Below are 21408 nucleotides of genomic sequence, written 5' to 3' on the forward strand. Positions count from 1 at the left end.
AAAGTTTATTTTTCTCAAATATTTGAATCTCATTTGATGTGGTTGCCTGGAAAACCACTTGCAGAGCATCTACATGCTAAGTCTAGGAGTACTAGACACTAGTTGAAAGGTTGTCTCAAACTGAGCCTGCATAAATTCATTTTTAATATTTTGGTCTGTTTAAAGAATATTACTAGCCTTCAAGGAGGCAAGGATACAGCTACCCACATGAAGTTAGAAAACTACCATGTTGAATTCTGTAAATATGCACATAGGCAGACAAGATATTGAGCACCTTGCAGAAAGCCAATGATAAACAAGTACTCTAAATCAGTGTTGAGAAGGGGAGGGGGAGAGGGCAGAATTATAAGAACTTGGATTTTCCAGGATGATAATAAGTAATCAGGTATGAGGCCACAGTTTCAGGTGTTCAGAAACAGGCTTGTCTTTCTTCAAATTTCCAAATCAAAGTAAACTAATAAGCTTACTTTTCTCATGAAAGGTGCATCTTTTGGGAAGTGGCAAGTGGTAGGAAGGAACTTGGCAGTGAGCAGATGCAAACATGAAGAAATAGGAATTTGAAGGGGGAAAATGTAAGTGTCAGTTAAATCTTTCTGTAATGGTGACAACAATCATGGTAGACATAGACTAGAGGACAGAGAGCATTTTGATGGAGGATTAACCTTGAAAGAGCTGTATCTTCATTTTGTCAAACTACTCTGTTACTAAAAAAAAAATGCTTTTGGAAATTGTCAATAGATTTGTAAAGAAAGGGAAATGATTAAAAGGCCTGCTCATCCCTGGAAGATGTGGGATAGGAAATTGGCTCTGGTTGGCAGCCTAGTCATTGATTCCAAAGAAAAGCAGCTTTTCATTCCAGGTGGCCAGCTCCACAACACAGGCAGCAGTTAACCGAGGAATATTCCTGGGTGTTCAGGGCCAGCCTGTGCCTGGGTCATCCTGCGCCTGTGACTGTTCTGAATTCCTTAGTTCTCTCATTCTAGCCATCATTTAACAACATAAGGTCAGTACCATTATGTCCCCTGGGAAGCCCTTCAAGTCAAGCCCATACTCACTCATCCTCTGATGGGTCCTGATCCCTGCTTCACACCTCCTGCTCCTATGATGAGCCCCACAGTATGGTGTAGCATGTTTAAGGATAAAGAAAAGCACCAGCTGACTGATGGCCACGTTGGATGTGAAGGGGTCAGCCTGTTTTTAGAGCATGGCTGGCCTCCTTAGAAGCATCAAAGAGGAAATCTGGTTTAAAGAGAGAATAAGAGAATAAGGGAGGGAAAGGAAGAAAGAAAAAGAGGGAGAAAAGTATCATACCTCCCAGAGTCATCCCTGCTTCATAGCATTTCCGGAGACGACAAGATGGACAATTTTTTCTTCGGAATTTATCGATGGTGCAATCGTTTCTGCTGGCACACAGGTACTTCTGTTTTCCTGGGAGAACAAATATAAGAGTAGACAGCCCTGTTAATGTGTCACTAAAGCCTCTCTGGAAAGTATTTCTAGAAAGAAAAGGTGTGAAGACATATCCTGCCCAATGAGAGAGGTGGATAGGGAATGGTCCCATACCATTCGATCACAAAACTCTATCACACCAGGATGATTTAATTCAATGCTGTATTGTTTGATTTTCATCGGTGTTTTTCAAAGGGATGGACAGTTCAGGTCCTGCTAAATACCTCCTTTATTAGGATGACACAACATGGGTGTTTTTCATAATACAAGTACAGATAATCCTTCTATAAAAGAGAACTCCATGTGATTTTTAATTGTTATGTGAGACAGCAAAAGAGACATAGATATAAAGAAGAGACTTTTGGGCTCTGTGGGAGAAGGCGAGGGTGGGATGATTTGAGAGAATAGCATTGAAACATATATACTACCATATGTGAAATAGATGACCAGTCCACGTTCGATGCATGAAACAAGGCACTCAAAGCCAGTTCACTGGGACAACCCAGAGGGATGGAATGGGGAGGGAGGTAGGAGGGGGTTCGGGACAGGGGGACACATGTGCACCCATAGCTGATTCATGTCAATGTATGGCAAAAACCACAATATTGTAAAGTAATTAGCCTCCGATTATAATAAATAAATAAATTTTTTAAAAAGTTAATTATCATACCACCAAGCTTTCAGAGTATAAAAATCAAAGAGATAAAGCCCACTCTTTGTAAACACAGCAAATGAAAGGAAGTCTTCTGAAGATAAAAGAAGAAAAACAATCACTGTCATGTACATGTGAAGTTGTGAGAGATACACAGAAATATATACACACAAACACACCATACACATTCTCACACTCAGAAATTCTTAGGATCATAGCTGTTCAAAGAAAAACATGAAGTTCCACTCAAAAACACATACTTCATTCCTTGCTCCTCACACAGGCCTGGCACACAGTAGGTCTTTAATAAACACTGACTGAATGAATGCTGAAGTTGAATGGAGAGATCTAGAGGCACATAGAGTTATTAGCAGAAATGTAAAACATGCAGAACTTATGCTCTTTGTCCTGTCCCCAGCTTGAAATTTTTCTTCCCCTCATCCCACCCCTTTCTCCAAGTCCTTGGTATTTTTTATTTTTTCTCATTTGCTGTCATGCTTTACTTTATGGAATAGATCAAGATTTTCAGAAGGCTTCTTTTGGCAGTGGAAGAATGTTTGTTGTAGGGAAAAGAAAGGAAAATTGAAGAACAATTGTTATTTGATATTGGGGGGAACCCACAAATTTAGCTACAGCTCAGATTTCCTCCCTCTTCACTCAGCCTAAAATGTACATAACTTTCACAGAAAACTCATCTATTGTAGTAGGTTATTTTATGCTGGAGATTCAGTGTAACCAGATTACAAAATTTCCTTTTCCCTCCTCCCTCTCTTTTCTTCTTCCCTTTGTCAAAGGACTCCAAAATGCTGGGCTTGAAGGAACTGTTAAAGTTCACCCCAAAACAACATTTTCATTCCAAGGATGAGTTCTGGGGAGGTGACTTGACTGAAGAACACTGAATTAGAGGCACCAGAAGGAAGAAAAACTACCATTTAATAGGCATTTACTATGCACAAGGCTATGTGAGGGGATTTACATGTGCTATTTAAATAAATCACCTCAGCAATGCTTTGAGGTAGGTACTATCATCACTTTCATTCAACAATGAAAAAATTAAGGCCTCTAGGCCAACAATCTTTCTACCATACTGCAAGATTTTATTTGTATAAACAGAACACATAATTTGCAAACAGCTTCTTTGTGCTTCAAACTGAGGATGGTAATGTGTACAGAAAGGATGGTGCTATGATAACCGCCATACAGCTTTTGGGTGCCAACTCCTAGAAGGCAGGCCCTGTACCAGTTCCAGTGGGTTCATTTCTAGTGCTGTGAATGTTCTAGAACTGGGACACCCTCACAGAATCAGTGTTCCTGCCATCCTGAAGACATCTCAGAGATATTACAGGTGTGGTTCAAGACTACTGCAATAAAGCAAATATGCCATTAAAGGGAGTCACATGAATTTTCAGTTTCTCAGTGCATGTAAAGGTTACATCTACAATCTACTATATTATACAGCTTCCCTGGTGACTCACATGGTAAAGAATCTGCCTGTAATGTGGGAGACCTGGGTTCAGTCTCTGTGTTGGGAAGGTCACCTGGAGGAGGGCATGGCAACCCACTCCAGTTTTCTTGCCTGGACAATCCCCATGGACGGAGGAGCCTGATGGGCTGCAGTCCATGGGGTCACAAAGAGCAGGACACGACTGAGCAACTAAACACAAATAACATATAACATAAAGTAATAATAAAATATATAAATTTAATAATATGAAATAAAAATCCATCCCATTTGATTAGCTTGCAAAAGTTAATAACAATTTTGTACAAATTAAGTATAACAGGGATTATAACATACCTCATTATACAGCTGAAGAAAATGATGCTCATTAAAATGAAATTGACCAGCCTGGCACCACACCATTTATTTGTTCCATATCAGAGTGCATAAGGCTATGAATCTCACATATCAGAAATAACTAAGCATTGGTCACACCATCTCTACTCCATACAAAGCTTGAATCTCCTCTATAGCATCCCTGACCCATTTTTTCTTAAACTTTAGCCCACTTCATTTCTAGACTCTATTATAGGGCTCTTACTTCCAGGAAACTCTGTATCTGTCTCCTTGTAGCTCTGACCCCCAAACCCTTTATTGAGGTATGTAAATGAAGACTGGAATTAAATGGAAAGATGTACAGTGTTCCTGGATGGGAAGATGCAATACTTCAAGGATGCCAGCTTTTCTCCCAGTCAAATCTACAAATTTAAACAAACCTGAACAAAATTTTGACAAAATAATCCTAAAGTTTATCTAAAAGGATAAAACGTGTGATATTGCCAAGATATTATTTGAAAAAAAAAAAAGTAATGAGAGTTTTCTTACCAGTATTATAACTCTATAATGGTTACTACAGTTTGGTATTCATTCCAGCATAGATTGATCAGACCAGAGAAGTCAAAAACAGACTGCATATGCAATACATCATTATAAATCAGCAAAGAAAGGATGATTTATTCATTAAATGGTGTCAGAACACTGGTTACTCATTTGGAAAAGATAATAAAGTTAAATTACCAGTTGAAACCAAAATAAATTCCAGATGGATTAAATATGTCATAGAAAAACAAATGAAAAAAGGAATTATTGAAATATTGTTAGATGTTGAAATATTGTAGGTGAACTTTTTTTTTAATTTTTGAAGATTGAAAGGAGATTTTTAGAACATGACAATAAAGAATATGTAAGTGAAAATTCTGATAGACTTGAAAACATTTAAGTTTTCTTACATGAAACAAACATAATAATATAAAAGGCAATCACGAACTAAAAAATACATATTGGTATCAAGTATGTAAAAGCAGTGGTTAATCTCCTTGATATATAAAGATGAGTAATATGATGTAAATATGGGCAACAGACATGAACAGGCAAATAAAAGAAGAAACACCAAAGATCAATAAGCATATGAAAATTGTACAATTTCAATTTTATTAGTAATTATAAAATATGAAATGACATCATTTTCACAAGGAAGATTGGTGAACATTTACTACTAATTAATGGTGAAAAGGTATTGTTAGTGGGTGTGTAAACTTTTTAGAGTGCAATTTTGCCATATATCTGAAAAGTTAAATTCACACAAAGTTCAATCAGTAATTCCACTTTTGGATTTTTTTACAAGAAAATAGCAAGGTTAAGCACCAAAATGTAGTTCTATTTATCATTATATAAAAAGGGAAACCAGTCAGCCCTCAATATTCATGTTTCACATCCATAAAGTCAACCAATCATGGATCAAAATTTCAACTGCATTTATCCTACAATGTATTTTTATTATTTGTCTTTCAAGGTTTTTTCTTTATTATTGCACTACAGTTGACATGTTTGCACGTGCATGCTCAGTTGTGCCCGACTCTTTGAGACCCCATGGATTGTATGTAGCCTTCCAGGCTCCTCTGTCCATGGAATTTTTCCAAGCAAGAATACTGGAGCAGGTTGTCATTTCCTTCTCCAGGGGATTTTCCTGATCCAGGGATCGAACCCACATCTCTTGTGTCTCCTGCATTGGCAGGCAGGTTCTTTACCAGCTGCACCACTGGGGAAACCCCACAGTTGACATACAGAATTATATTAGTTTCAGTTGTACAATATAGTGATCCAACATTTATATAGTTTAGGACTTAATCACCATGATAAGTCTAGTAACCATCTGTCATCATACAAAGTTATTACAATATTATTGATGATATTCCCTATGCTGTACATCACAGCCTTGTGACTTATTTATTTTATAATTGGAAGTCTCTATCTCTTAATTCTCTTCACCTATTTCTCCCAACCCCTCACTCTCCTCCCCTCTGGTGACCACCAGTTTGCTCTTGGTACTGTTTTGTTTCATTTATTTTTCAGAATCCACATATAAGTGAAATCATATATTATTTACCTTTCTCTGTCCACTTTTTTCATTTAGCATAATGCCTTCCAAGACCATCTATGTTGTTGCAAATGGTAAGATTTCATTTTTCCTTATGGCTAAGTATATATACACTATATCTTCTTTATCCATTCTTCTATTGATGGACACTTAGGTTGCATCCATATCTTGGCTATTATAAGTGATGCTGCAATGAACACAGGGATACATATATCTTTTTGAATTAGTGTTTTCTTTTCCTTTGGATAGATGCCCAGAAGTGGAACTGCTGGATCATATGGTAGTTCTATTTTTAATGTTTTGAGGACTAACCATACTGTTTTTGCATAGTGGCTGTATCAATTTACAATCCCACCAATAGTGCATGAGGGTCCTCTTTTTTCCACATCCTCTCTAACACTTGTTTTTTATTGTCTTTTTGGTGATAGTCATTCTAACAGGTGTGAAGTGAAGTGACATCTCACTGTGTTTTTGATTTGCATTTCTCTGATAATTAGTGATGCTGAGTATCTTTTCATGTGCATTTTTGTCATCTATATGTGTTCTTTGGAAACATGTCTACTCAGGTCCCCTGCTCATTTTTAAATTGCTTTTTAAAAATGTATGTTGAGTTGTATGAGTTCTTTATATATTTTGGATATTAATCCTTTATCTGACATATCATTTGCAAATATCTTCTCCCAGACAGTAAGTTGCCTTTTTTGTTTTGTCAATTTCCTTTACTATGCAAAAGTTTTTTAGTGTGATGTAGTCTCATTTGTATTTTCTTTTTATTTTGTTGTTTTTGTCCAAGGAAATAGATTCAAAAAAGAACTGCTGGGACTAATGACAAAAAGTGTACTGTCTTTGTTTTCTTCTAGGAGTTTTATGGTTTCAGGTGGACTAAATCATTTTATATAAGGTACTTGAGCATTCACATATTTTGGCATCCACTGGGGCTCCTGGAACCAATCTCCAGCAGATACCAAGGGACAAATGCATTGGAAAAATGTAAATGTCCAACATTATGAGAATGATTAAATAAATTATTCCATATTCATGCAAGGGAACACTGTGAATTCAATGTCTTTTTTTTTTAAATTTCGAAGGATATTCACAATATACTATTTCATTAAAACAACAAAATGGTGTTATCAAACAACGTATTTTATTGAATCCACTTTTATTAAAAGTTTTATTGAACTTTTAAAACTTAATACATTAGAAATTATTCAAATTATTTTCTCTTTTGCACTGAACCTTTTTTTTTTTCCACAAATGAAACATTACATACAGGCCCCATATACATAACAGATGAAAATTAAATCTAATGTATCTGAAGCAAGCATAGGAAACTTAAAACTCCAGCTAGATCTCTCCATTTCTCCCCTTCTCTGTAGCTTTATCACTGTGGTATGATAGTAGATATAAAATAACAAAGCGTAAAGCATTATATAGATCTTATCTATTGATCATTATCTAATGATGGTATCATTATATCATCTAATGGTATCATTTTTACTCCCCAAGGCTTTGCAGAAAAGTTTAGAAATCTACTTGACTTAGTCCAACCTTCCTATCTCCTATTTCACAGATTAAGAAACTTAGAGTCCGTGAATGGGGGGAGGAGGCGGGAAACTTGCTTAAGATCATACAGTGAGTCAATGTCAAAGTAAGGACAAGAAACAAGAATTCATGTCTATCTCAAGTCTAGCAGTTCTAGTAGTTCAGTGCTATCCTCACACTGGTAGTAGATAAGTAGATAAAATAACAAAGCATAAGACATTATGTAGATCTTACCTATTATTATTTAAATAATATACTCCTTGAATATCAGAAGAGGCAATGACATCTGCTGAGATCATCTAGTCCAACGCTCTCATTTTCAGTTCAGTTCAGTTCAGTCGCTCAGTCATGTCCGACTCTTTGCGACCCCATGAATTGCAGCATGCCAGGCCTCCCTGTCCATCACCAACTCCCAGAGTTCACTCAGACTCACGTCCATCAAGTCAGTGATGCCATCCAGCCATCTCATCCTCTGTCATCCCCTTCTCCTCCTGCCCCCAATCCCTCCCGGCATCAGAGTCTTTTCCAATGAGTCAACTCTTTGCATGAGGTGGCCAAAGTACTGGAGTTTCAGCTTTAGCATCATTCCTTCCAAAGAAATCCCAAGGCTGATCTCCTTCAAAATGGACTGTTTGGATCTCCTTGCAGTCCAAGGGACTCTCAAGAGTCTTCTCCAACACCACAGTTTAAAAGCATCAATTCTTCTGCGCTCAGCCTTCTTCACAGTCCAATTCTCACATCTCATTTTACAGATGAGGAAATCAAGATCCAGAAAGCAGAGTGGACTTGACCAAGATTAAATGAGTCAATGACAATGATAGCACTAAAACTCGGGTTTTTGCCCACAATATTCTTTGCACATTTCCTTTATTACTTCAAAGTAATTTTCATATTCATTATCTGGCTGAGCCTTCCTTCAGAGTAGGGACGGTACAGGCCATTATCTTCAATTTATGAGGAAACCTAAGATACAGAGTGCCTATTGATACCAAAGAATATATCCCAGTTTCAATACAGGTTACCATATGCTTTCTACTGAACCACTATAACCAAAAAAATATTTTATTTGCCTCTCATATGACTTATTTGTCCTGTATTTTCTCCATTTACCCACTGCCTCTTCCTAGTGTCAAGGAAGAGTAACACTTGAAGTTCCTGGGGAAAGCAATGGAGAGAGGAGGTAACCCATTGTGCTTTGCGTACTATTCTAGGTGACTTCAAAGATGTTGACTCATTTAATTCTTATAAAAATTCTTTTTGATAACTGCTATTCTTATTTTAAGGTTGAGGAAAATAAGGCTCAGAGATGCTGAATGACTCACTTACAGTCACCAGCTAATAAGTGGCAGAAGCAGAATCAGAAGCCAGGTCTGTATGACCTGTGATATAGATGTTTGTCTTTGTCAGTGTGGTATCTTTTCTCATCTGGGCCCTGACGCTATACTTAAAAGAAAGAGGTAGCACAGAATAGTTAAAAAGCACAGAGCAAGGAGAAAGACCTAAGGACCAGCCCTGCTGTCTCACTGAATCACTATGTGACCAGCTGTATGTTTTTACTTCTCTCTTGATCTTCCCTCCACCGCCCCCTACCCCTGATCTATAACTAGAAGGGAATCTTGGGCATAAGAGAACAGTAGAAGACTATGGAAGGTGGGCTCAGAAGTCTTCTATTCATATTAGAACTTGTGCTGAGAGTCTCAGAGTCCACCTGAGTGTGACTCAAGGAGAGATAAAGCCAGTCTGCATTTCTATCTTGTTTTTCCAATCTCGAATCTCTTGACCCTAAAGGCTTTGTCTGAAAAACAAAAACACTTTATAGAAACAAGTAGCTAAGTGTCTCTTTCCTGAGTGACCTACATAGACTGAAGGGAGACCAGCTCCTGTTTACAGTCACATATCCTATGGACATTATTTCTCTGGGGCTGAGATAGTGTAGAACCTCTGACCTAATCACTCAAGGGCTCTCTTCCATGAAAAGTAATCGCAAGCATTATTGTTTTCGAGTACTTTTTTTTTTTTCCTCCTAGAATACTATCTTTGGACCTGTGGAATAGGTTAGATGACTCTAAACAACACGGTCTGTGCTCTGCCAAAGGGCAGGTCTTTTATGAGAAGGACTTATAAGGTAGCTGAGTCCTTGTGATTCTAATGATTTAACCATTCCCTTACCTGTCCCACCGACCCAGAAACACAGATGGCCATTAAACCAGTACCATGAATGGGCCCTCAGCCAGGCCCCTCAGCCACTGGTCAATGGGAAGGCTTCTTGGGAGTGGTTATAAAGCCATGATCATTACTGATTTTTTCAACATTATGGTTAGCTCTAGCGAGGGTGATAGGAATCAAGCACACACTTCTCTTCTTGGCTTTCTGGATTTTCCACAATCTGGCCCAAGCTCCACAAAACAGAAATATAAAGAGTACTAGACTGGCAATCAGAACAGTTAAGTGTCAAATCCCAGCTCCAAATGGTCTAAGGCAAGTCTGAGCTTTGATTACTCTCTAAAAAAAAAATGAGGATAAAAATAATGGCATTGTCTACATCCTAGAGTTTTTACAAAACAAATTATATAGAATGTATGTGAAAGTGATTTGTAGTAGGGAAGTATTAGATACGTGAGATGAGTTATGTATAATGTTGCTGACTCTATCTTGTCTTTCATTTCACTTCAAGAGCAACTCTCTTATGACTATGCTGTTCTCTTCATTGGCCCCTCCCCTGGTCACAAGCATTCCATCTGTGCTTCCTGCCCCCAGTACATACACACATATTTCTCTGTTAAAGAAAACCCTGCAATATTCAGTTCTAGACCATCTTTCCTGTCTACTGTATTTCATATAGACCTCCTGCTTCAAGAATACAGAAGTAGAAGGTGAAGGTGACAAATTAGATGGTGGCTAGGTCATAAACAGCCTTGAACACAATGCTATGCAGTTAAACCCTTAATATAATGAAATATTTGAAGACATCATTGAATTCAACCATAGAAGATGTTTAGTAACTATCCTATGATAGTTAAAGGACAATCTTTGAGTGTATATCTACTATGTTTCAAACATAACTCTAGGCAACTGGGAAAACAACAGCAAACAATACAAAGGCCTTGCCCTTAAGCTAGGTGAACTTTTGGTGGAAAAAGACAAGCAATAAATGAGTGATAATAACTTAGATATTTTCAGATGGTGCTACATAAAATGAAAGAAATAAAACAGAGTGCTGTGATAGAACAGGAGAGCTTATTTTGTACAGTGGGAAAAGATTCTCTGAGGATGAGGTTTTGAGATGAAACTTGAATAACAGAGACAGACATGTAAAATTCTCAAGAGAAGTAATAGCAAATAAAAGCCTTAAAGTCATGAATGAATTTGATGTGTTGTTGGAACAGCAATGTGGCCTGTGTGGCTGGCATATCGTAAGGGAGGGGAGGTGGTAGGTTAAGTTGATTTGACTGTAGAACCAGGTTGTGCAGGGCAGTGATTCTTAACTTTGGCTACAAGCCAGAATCACCTAGGGAGACTTTACAAAATACTTATGCCCAGTTTCACTCCTGATAGTTCTGATTCAATTGACTGGGGGCAAGGGTAGGCACTGTGATATTTTTAAACACTTCCCTATTTTATCTAATGTGCAGCTAAGGGAGAGAACAGCTGATGTTGGCCTTGGACAGTGAGTTGATTGCTTATGTAGTTTTGCAGGTGACACCAGGTAAAATAACTAGATGAATGTTTGACATTGAAATAGCATTTGACAACTCACAAAACACTTTTCTTTTTCTTTTCTTGCTTCTCAGGAGACTGCTGAAGTTCAGTCCACTCAGATGAACAGTGTAGGGAGCATCAAACAGATGATGTTCTTCATATGGGATTTGGAAAGACCATCTTGGAGAATTACAGGTTCCAACCTCATCAAGGAAAACACTATGAAGAATAGGCAATTCACTTCTGTCAAGGTCATCTGAGATTTGGTCAGACCCAAGTTTTATGTTGTCAAGCTGTCTCCCCTTATGTTCTGTCCAGTCTTGTGCTGGAGTTGGCTTGTAGCGATTCATTAGAAACAATTCTGAGCATCTCTTCACAACTTTACAGTCAATGCTGACTGGTAGCTTAAAACTGGTCCTCATAAAACTGTCTCAGTTCAGTTCAGCTGCTCAGTCATGTCCGACTCTTTGTGACCCCATGGGCTGCACACCAGGCTTCCCTGTCCATCACCAACTCCCTGAGCTTGCTCAAACTCATGTCCATTGAGTCGGTGATGCCACTCAACATTCTCATCCTCTGTCATCCCCTCCTCCTCTTGCCTTCAATCTTTCCCAGAAGCAGGGTCTTTTCCACTGAGTCAATTCTTTGCATTAGGTGGTCAAAGTATTGAAGTACCAGGTTCAGTATCAGTAATTCCAATGAATAGTCAGGACTGATTTCCTTTAGGATTGGCTGGTTTGATCTCCTTGCAGTCCAGAGGACTTTCAAGAGTCTTCTCCATCACCACAGTTCAAAAACAGTAATTCTCTTGAGCTCAGCTTTCTTTATGGTCCAACTCTCAAACCCATACATGACTACTGGAAAAACCATAGATTTGACTAGATGTACCTTTGTCAGCAAAGTAATGTCTCTGCTTTTTAATATGCTGTCTAGGTTGGTCATAGCTTTTCTTCCAAGGAGCAAACGTCTTTTAATTTCATGGCTGCAGTCAAAATATGCAGCTATTTTGGAGCCCAAGGAAATAAAGTCTGTCACTATTTCTATTGTTTCCCCATCTATTTCCCATGAAGTGATGGGACTGGATGCCATGATCTTCGTTTTCTGAATGTTGAGTTTTAAGTCAACTTTTTCACTCTCCTCTTTCACTTTCATCAAGAGGGTCTTTGTTCTTCTTCACGTTTGGCCATAAAGGTGGTGTCATTTCCATATCTGAGGTTATTATTTCTCCCAGCAATCTTGATTCCAGCTTGTGCTTCATCCAGCACAGCATTTTGTATGATATACTCTGCATATAAGTTAAATGAGCAGGGTGACAATATACAGCTTTGACGTACTCCTTTCCCAATTTGGAATCAGTCTGTTGTTTTATGTCCTGTTCCAACTGTTGGTCCTTGACCGGCATACAGATTTCTTAGGAGACAGGTAAGGTGGTCTGTTGATGAATTTTCCACAGTTTGTTGTGATCCACACAGTCAAAAGATTTGGCATAGTCAATAAAGCAGAAGTAGATTTTTTTGTTTTTCTGGAACTCTTGCTTTCTCAATGATCCAATGGATGTTGGCAATTTGATCTCTGGTTCCTCTGCCTTTTCTAAATCCAGCTTGAACATCTGGAAGTTCATGTTTCCCGTACTGTTGAAGCCTCACTTGGAGAATTTTGAGCATTACTTTGCTAGCGTGTGAGATGAGTGCAATTGTTTGAACATTCTTTGGCAATGCCTTTCTTTGGGATTGGAATGAAAACTGATCTTTTCCAGTCCTGTGGCCACTGCTGAGTTTTCCAAGTTTCTTGGCATATTGTGTGTAGCACTTTTACAGCATCTTCTTTTAGGATTTGAAATAGGTCAACTGGAATTCCATCACCTCCACTAGCTTTGTTAGTAGTGATGCTTCCTAAGGCCCACTTCCCTTCAGATTCCAGGTTATCTGGCTCTAGGTGAGTGATCTTGCCACCTCTTCTTAATATCTTCTGTTACTGTTAGGTCCATACCATTTCTGCCCTTTATCATGCCCATCTTTGCATGAAATGTACTCTTGGTATCTCTAATTTTCTTGAAGACATCTCTAGTCTTTTCCATTCTATTGTTTTCTTCCATTTCTTTGCATTATTCATGTAGAAAGGCTTTCTTATCTTACCTTGCTATTCTTTGGAACCTTGCATTCAGATGGGTATAGCTTTCCTTTCTCCTTTGCATTTCACTTCTTTTCTTTTCGTAGCTATTTATAAGGCCCCCTCAGAAAACCATTTTCCCTTTTTGCATTTCTTTTTCTTAAGGATGGTCTTGATCCCTGCCTCCTGTACAATATCAGGAACCTCTGTCCATCGTCCTTCAGGCACTCTTGTCTCAGATGTAACCCCTGTAATCTATTTGTCACTTTCATTTTATAATCGTTAGGGACTGAATTTAGGTCATACCTGAATCGTCTAGTGGTTTTCCCTACTTTCTTCAACTTAAGTCTGAATTTGGTAATAAAGAGTTCGTGATCTGAGGCATAGTCAGCTCCCAGTCTTGTTTTTGCTGACTGTATAGAGCTTTTTCTTCTTTGCCTACAAAGAATATAATCAATCTCATTCCGATATTGACCATCGGGTGCTGTCCATGTGTTAGAGTCTTCTATTGTATTGTTGGAAGATGATGTTTGTTATGCTGAGTGTCTATATTTTGGAATACTAATGAACACTACAAATATCAAAACTTCCCACTGACTCTGCTCCCTCACAGTCAGAGATCTAGTTTATTGGCACAATACCAGTCCTGCCCTCATGGTAGCTTTACTTTCTTCTACTTGAGTATGACCACCTTGTCCTTTTCTCCATTTACTTTCATCCGAACACATCTCTGGGGCCTGGTAATATGATTAAAAGTACAGTTTATATAGTCTGAATTGCATTTTAGAAACATTGCTATCTTCACATACTTTACCCAATAGAAGTTTTCCTGGACAGTAGTGTATAAATCATATTTCTTTTTAACTGAATTCTCATTTGAGTATACAGTGGGGATTGATTATTTAAAGAAACTTGGTATTGAATAGTGCTGTAAGGTCAAGATAATAATTATTTTGTAAAATCAACAGTAACTATTTCATTTATAAATTTTATCAAATTCACATTTTGCATAATCTTACAATCTTTGTGGAGGATAATTTGACTAAAGCTTTCAAAATTAGAATGTATATATGCTTTAACCCAGCACATACATGTGTAACATGACATATATACAAGAATATTCTCTGCAACATTTTTTATAATAGCAGAAGACTGGAAACAAGACGAATGATCATCAGTAGATAGAGCTGTATAATGCAGCCATTTAAAAATGAAGCAGTTCTGTATACACTGAGTAGAATAATCTCCAAGATACATAGTAAAGTGGGAAAAAGATGCAAAACAACACAGAACACAAATTCTCTGGGCAAAATTGACATATTTTTATGTGCTTATAAATTAATATACTATGTATACAAGAAACTAAAAATTATTGGTTGCCTCTGAAGAAGAGAACTGCATGCCTGAATGATGGGGAGTTGGAATTATTTTTCACTCTTTAACCTTTTTTGATTTAACATTTTTGAATTATATGCATGTATTGTTTAATTTAAATAAATAATACACTTAAAATAGTCAAACCTCTGTTATAAACTTCCCTGTTGCCTTGAGATAAATCACTTATACTCTCTGGGCTTTGGTATCCCTACTTATACAACAAGGGGCTTGTTCAGAGAGGAAACCAAAACAAGGTGCCCCCAAGCACATCCTAGTTCCCAGTTTATTGAGTCACCACTCACAAAGGGTGGTTGCCTGTTCACCATATTGTATAATTAGAGAAGCTGCTACTCTAATAAGGCCAGAGACGGTACTCCTGCTGTTGACAAAATAAGCTAGTCAATAACTTTATAATACTATTGGCATCACTGACTCAGTGGACATGGGTTTGAGCAAACTCCGGGAGATGGTGAAGGACAAGGAAGCCTGGTGTGCTGCAGTTTATGGGGTCACAAAGAGTTGGACACAACTGTGTTACTGAACAACAACAAGTTAGTCTACTAATAAATGTCTACTGAAAACCCAATAGTCAAACCCTGTGCTGAGTCTGTAGAAGAGAAAAAAAAAATAACACTTGCCTTTTAAAAGCTTGCAATCTAGTGGGTGATAGAATGAATAGACATGAAATAGCAATAATACAAAAGAGGATGAGAGAATTCTGGAATGAGGCAAGGAGGTGTAAGTCATGGCTTAACTACAAAGGCTCACTGTGAGGTGCTGGGCAAGTCAATACTTCTATTAAGACTCAATTTCTTCATATATAAAATGATGGAGGAGCACAATGAGGAGAATTCAATAATCTCTCAATAAATTAATTCTCAGCCCAGAGTTTAAGAGACTATAGGCATAGACTATGAAGCTTCTATTACCTTTCTTAGCTATTTCTTAGTTGGCAAAGAAATATGGTGTGGTGGCAAGAACAGGAAGTTAGAAATCAGAGGGATTGCATTATGAGTCCCAGCAATGTCATTTGCTAGTTAGGGACACAGCATGTGCATGTGTGCTTAGTCGCTCAGTTGTGTCCAGCTCTTTGTGACCCTGTGGCCACTAGCCTGCCAGGCTCCTCTGTCCATGGGATTCTCCAGGCAAGAATACTGGAGTGGGTTGCCATGCTCTTCTCTGGGGGATCTTCCTGACCCAGGGACTGGTCCAGCATCTCTTGTGTCTCCTGCATTGCAGGTGGATTCTTTACTGCTGAGCCACCAGGAAGCCCATGGACATAGCATAAATTTTGGCAAACAGCATAAACCTTTCTGAATCTGTTTTCCCCTTTGTAAAATGGGCATCATAACAATCACCTTTGGGAAGCCATGGACATTTAAAATAATATATGCAAAACATCTGGGAAATTCTAGGTACTTGGTAAACAAGAGTTGTTTGAATGGTATGACTTTGCTGGAATCATATGGAATGTGGAAAGAGCAGATCAAGGTTGAGGTTACTGCTGAAATCTTTACTGTGCAGCACTCAAGGACAGTGCTTAATGTTATTTATTTATCAAGTGCTCCATAATAAAGCATTTACCTCAAAGTTTTCTTACTATATAGTTTTAGAAATAACGGTCACCTAAGATCAAATTTGAAAACTGAAAGTTAACCTGCAGCTCAAGCACACCTTCATTATACTCCCTTTATGAGTGCTATTCTGATTTGACTTACTAAAACTTAAAAAAAAAACATTGATAATTATCAAGATTATAGTGTATCCTATATCAAAACACTTACATGCCTCTTGACAAAAGTAATGATGGGGGTGGGGGGGAGAAGGAGAGGGAGAGGAGGAGGGGAAACAAAAGGAAGAAAGGAAGAAGAAGAGAGAGGAGGAGAAGGAAGAGAGGGAGAAAGAGGAAGATAAGTGGAAGGCATCAGGGAAGAGGCAGGAACTAGAAGGAAAAAGAGACAAGAAGAAAAGAAAAAGAAAATAAAAGGTTTATAGAAATAAAAACCCTATCCTGGGCCCCACTAAAGACCTACTGATCTATGTGACAGCTTCAAGAAAAGCTGGAGAGGCCATTACCATCCCCCACCCCCAACCAAGTGCTGCCTCACTGGGCTCAACATTGCCTGTGATGGTGGAAGCATTCCTGGTTGCAGGAGGGAAGATATGAGCTTGTATCCCAATTATTTCATAGCCACCTTCTCCAAATCTCTCCCAAACATTGTTTTGAGTTTCTTCCCTTTAGGAAATCACCCTGTGATGGACTCAGAGCACTAAGAAGCTGAAATTCCTTTCTGACTCTAGGAAAGCCCCACAAATGTACCAAAAGATTGACATGGGACACTCAGAAAACACTGGAAACTATAGAGAAAGGAGCCAGTATAGTATAGTAGAGAAAAAATAGGGAATTGTAGTTCCACAGATTTTATTCAAATCCCTGCTTACTAGATAGGACTTGGAGTAAGTAACTTGATTTCTTTGGACTTCAGTTTCGCTCACAGTAAAATAGACTTACAGGTCTGCTGGGACATGTAAATGAAACAAAGTGTGCAAAACAACTAACACAATGGCTGGCCCTCATAGGCATTCACTAAATATTGAAAGAGAAAGAGAAAAAGAGAGGAGTCAAGGAGTAAAAAAAAAAAAAAAAGGACCTAGAATATGTATACTGAATGGGGCAAAAAAACAGTTTTTATATAATATCACCAGAAGACAAAATAATGGGATGCTAGGATGCTGGGAAAGATGAAAGGCAAAGAGAGGAGGGGGAGGCAGAGATGAGATGGTTAGATAGCATCACTTACTCGATGGGCATGAATTTGAGCAAACTCCAGAAGAAAGTGGAGGAGAGCCTGGTGTGCTCTCCCATGGGGTCATAAAGAGTCGGACATGACTTAACGATTGAAAAACAACAAAGTAAACTGTATAGTAAGAGAAATGCAACTTGTGAATGTTGTTAAACTCTTAAAATGAAAGAATTAAGGAGTAATCTTTATGAAAAAAGAACTTTACTAAGTTAACAAAGCACAGGTAGAGAATACCAAGTAAAGGAAATGATGTATTTGAAAGGCATGCTGGTTGGAAAGAGCCAAGATTAATGGATGAAACAAAGTGTGAAATTAATAACTTGTTTGTCATCAAAGACTAAAATATTCAGTTAAGTCTTAAAATATCAGCACTACTTGTCATTAGTTGAAATTTATTGTACATCCCTATGTTCTAGGGTGAGCTTCCTTCAACATTGGAGTTTTTAAAGTCATTTTGCTCTGAATTATTTGCTGTGAAAGTCGCTCAGTCATGTCCAACTCTTTGCAACTGACTATACAGTCCATAGAATTCTCTAGGCCAGAATACTGGAGTGGGTAGCTTTTCCCTTCTCCAGGGGATCTTCTCAACCCAGGGATCAAATCCAGGTCTCCCACACTGCAGGCCTAATCTTTACCATCTGAGCCACAAGGGAAGCCCAAGAATACTGGAGTGGGTAGCCTATCCCTCTTCAGCAAATCTTCCCGACCCAGGACTCGAACTGGGGTCTCCTGCATTGCAGGCGGATTCTTTACCAACTGAGCTATCAGGGAAGCCAGATTATTTGCCTTAGATGGAGCCAAATACGTTGGCTCCATTCCACTCTATGTTTACCTTTCTATTAAAAACAAAGTATTTTTTCTTTTTACAACTACCAAAAGAGTTTGATTTGATCAGGAAAATAACAGCTGGAGGCTCCCGGGGCAGTAGAAGGAATCAGTTCAGTCACTCAGTTGTGTCCGACTCTTTGTGACCCCATGGAGTGCACGTCAGGCTTCCCTGTCCATCACCAACTCCCTGAGCCTACTCAAACTCATGTCCATCACATTGGTGATGCCATCCAACCATCTCATCCTCTGTTGTCCCCTTTTCCTTCTGCCTTCAATCTTTCCCAGCATCAGGATCTTTTCAAATGAGTTGGTTCTTTATATCAGGTGGCCAAAGTATTGGAGTTTCAGCTTCAACATCAGTCCTTCCAATGAACATTCAGGACTGATTTCCTTTAGGATTGACTGGTTTGATATCCTTGTGGTCCAAGGGATTCTCAAGAGTCTTCTCCAACACCACAGTTCAAAAGCATCAATTCTTCAGCACTCAACTTTCTTTATAGTCCAACTCTCACATCCATACATGACTACTGGAAAAGCCACACCTCTGACTAGACAAACCCTTTGTAGAAGGAATACTGAGTGCTTACTTAAAAGCTTTATTTTCCAACTTTCCAACAAGAAAGCAGGGATACTACATTCATCAAGAAAGGTCCACACGTGCCATCAATCTGCCATAAAGATAATGTATTTTCCTGCCATATACTGGAGTTCCCCCAAACAATTCTCACTGAAAATGTTGAAATCAACTGAACTACAAACAAAAATAATGGTCACTGACAATGTGAGAAATCTGTCATTAATCTTAAAATTCCCCTAAAAAGAAACAAATACATTACTCCTTTCCATTTGTGATTTGGAAAGTCAGAAAAATCCAAAGGTAAATGTTGCTAAGAATTCCTTAATGAAAACCAAACCAAAACCAAACAACAATGACAAAACAAAACAATCAAACAAACAAACAAAAAAATCCCAGCCTGGCCAACTTGAGGAATATGAGCTGACAACCAAGTTTAACTTTCTGTTCTTTTTTTCGCTGTCTCAGAGGTCTCTAGGTATCTGAGAGTCTATGCAGTTTGGAGTACATTTTCAGCACCAATGGCATCAGAGATTTTCCTAGGAAACATGGGAGTCATCTTTGGCTCCAAAACATGCAAAACATCAAAAACTCTTAACAATCTAGGGCTAAAAGACTTGCAAAACTCCAGTATTGAAAGAGGCTCACCTTAGAACATTAGGAATGTAAAATAATCTTCAACTAATGACAGGTAGTGCTGATGTTATTCAGGTTTAGTTGTTCTCATATTGACTGTACTCCTTCTGTTTCCTAAGCACTCACCACTAGGAAACAGTTTACATGTATTCATCATCTTACTAAATCATAAACATTTATATCAACTCCACCTTGCATTTGTTGGTAGCTTTAAAACTTATAGGTAGTGTCCCTATGCATTATCTTGCTTGAACCTCACAACAATTCAGAGAAGTTATTATTATCATTTTACAAATGATGAAATTGAAGCTGAGAATGGTTAACAGAATTGTCGAAGCTTATACAGTTAAGTAAGAGATGAAATCTTTGCCTCACAGTATATTCACTCATTTTGATTATTTTTCCATAGTTTTCCAAAATTCAACAAAAATGTTAAATTACAGTCACTCTGCTATGTTCTGGATGGCATGAAAACCACTGTACCCATTACATGAAGAGATACATAAAAATATCAAAACCTAGACTTTTTGGAGATCAGTTATCTGGGAAAATTCATTTAGGTTGAACATTCCCTCATAACTCAGTTGGTAAAGAATCTGCCTGCAAATGCAGGAGACCCTGGTTCGATTCCTGCGTTGGGAAGATGTGCTGGAGAAGAGATAGGCTACTCACTCCAGTATTCTTGGGCTTCCCTTGTGGCTCAGCTAGTAAAGAATCCGCCTGCAATGTGGGAGACCTGGATTTGATCCCTGAGTTGGGAAGAATCCCCTTGATAAGGGAAAGGCTACCCACTCCAGTATTCTGGCCAGGAGAATTCCATGGACTATAGTCCATGGGGTCCCAAAGAGTTGGACATGACTGAATGACTTTCACTTTCACTTACCTGAAAATACTAGAAAAATAAAGTGTTAGAAATGGAGCATGGTATTCATTGTGTCATTCAATGAAAAATGGCTAACACCTACTAAGTAGCAGAATATATAATAAACATTGTTTTCTTTGCCATATGACAGATGAAATATTAAGGCAGAATTAATTAATTGGATATCTATTAAATATTTATACCAAGCAATATTTTAGATGCTTGAGATATATCACTGAACAAATAATCACAAATCTATCTTGACTAATATCCATTTTAATGTGTGTCGGGATGTGAAAGAGGGAAGGAAGCAGACAATAAACAATGCACATAATAAATTAGACAAAATTAATTTGTATGTTAGAAAGCGCCAAGTGCCATGAACAAAAAACCTAGTAAATGGAATGGGGAATGCTTAGTGACAATGATTTTGAGTGGTGAAGACAGGTTTCATAGGGGTGATGCTTGGCCAAAACTTAAAGAAAGTGAAAGTGAGCCACATAAGTATTAAAGGGAAGAGTATTCGTGGCTGAGGGAACAGATGATGTAGGTCCTTGATGTGGGAAGATACTTATCACGTGTGGCTACAGCTGTAAGAGCTAACAGCAGAAGAGATTATTTATGATCATAAAGGTCATTAATTTATAGGTCAAATACTCTTACCATGAGTGAGATTGGGATACAATGGAGGATTCTGAGTAGAGGGAGAACATGGTCTGGCTTTTATTTGTATATCATATGCATAAAACATCTTTCTTCTTGCTTGCCAAACAAAAAACAACATTGGGGTTGTGACCTCAGTAACAGCAGAAAGATCCTGAAAATCCAAGTAACTCTCAGGGTCTTTTTACTGGACACTGTAGATATTCACTTTAAAAAAATTAATTAATTTATTTTAATTGGAGGCTAAGTAAAATATTGTAGTGGTTTTTGCCATACACACTCACATGAATCAGCCATGGGTGTACATGTTGGGGAGTGCTCGATCAAACCAT

General features: G+C 38.1%; 1 protein-coding gene across 1 annotated transcript in view; it reads right to left on the minus strand.

The window, feature by feature from the left end:
• Positions 1 to 21408, minus strand: part of AR (androgen receptor) — a 204443-nt gene that overhangs the window by 41614 nt on the left and 141421 nt on the right. Inside the window, exon 3 of the mRNA XM_018043830.1 lies at positions 1312 to 1428. Within this exon, the coding sequence (XP_017899319.1) occupies positions 1312 to 1428 (117 nt within the window). The remainder of the gene's footprint in view (positions 1 to 1311; positions 1429 to 21408) is intronic.

The sequence above is a fragment of the Capra hircus genome (genome assembly GCF_001704415.2).
Source record: "Capra hircus breed San Clemente chromosome X unlocalized genomic scaffold, ASM170441v1, whole genome shotgun sequence".
NCBI lineage: Eukaryota > Metazoa > Chordata > Mammalia > Artiodactyla > Bovidae > Capra > Capra hircus.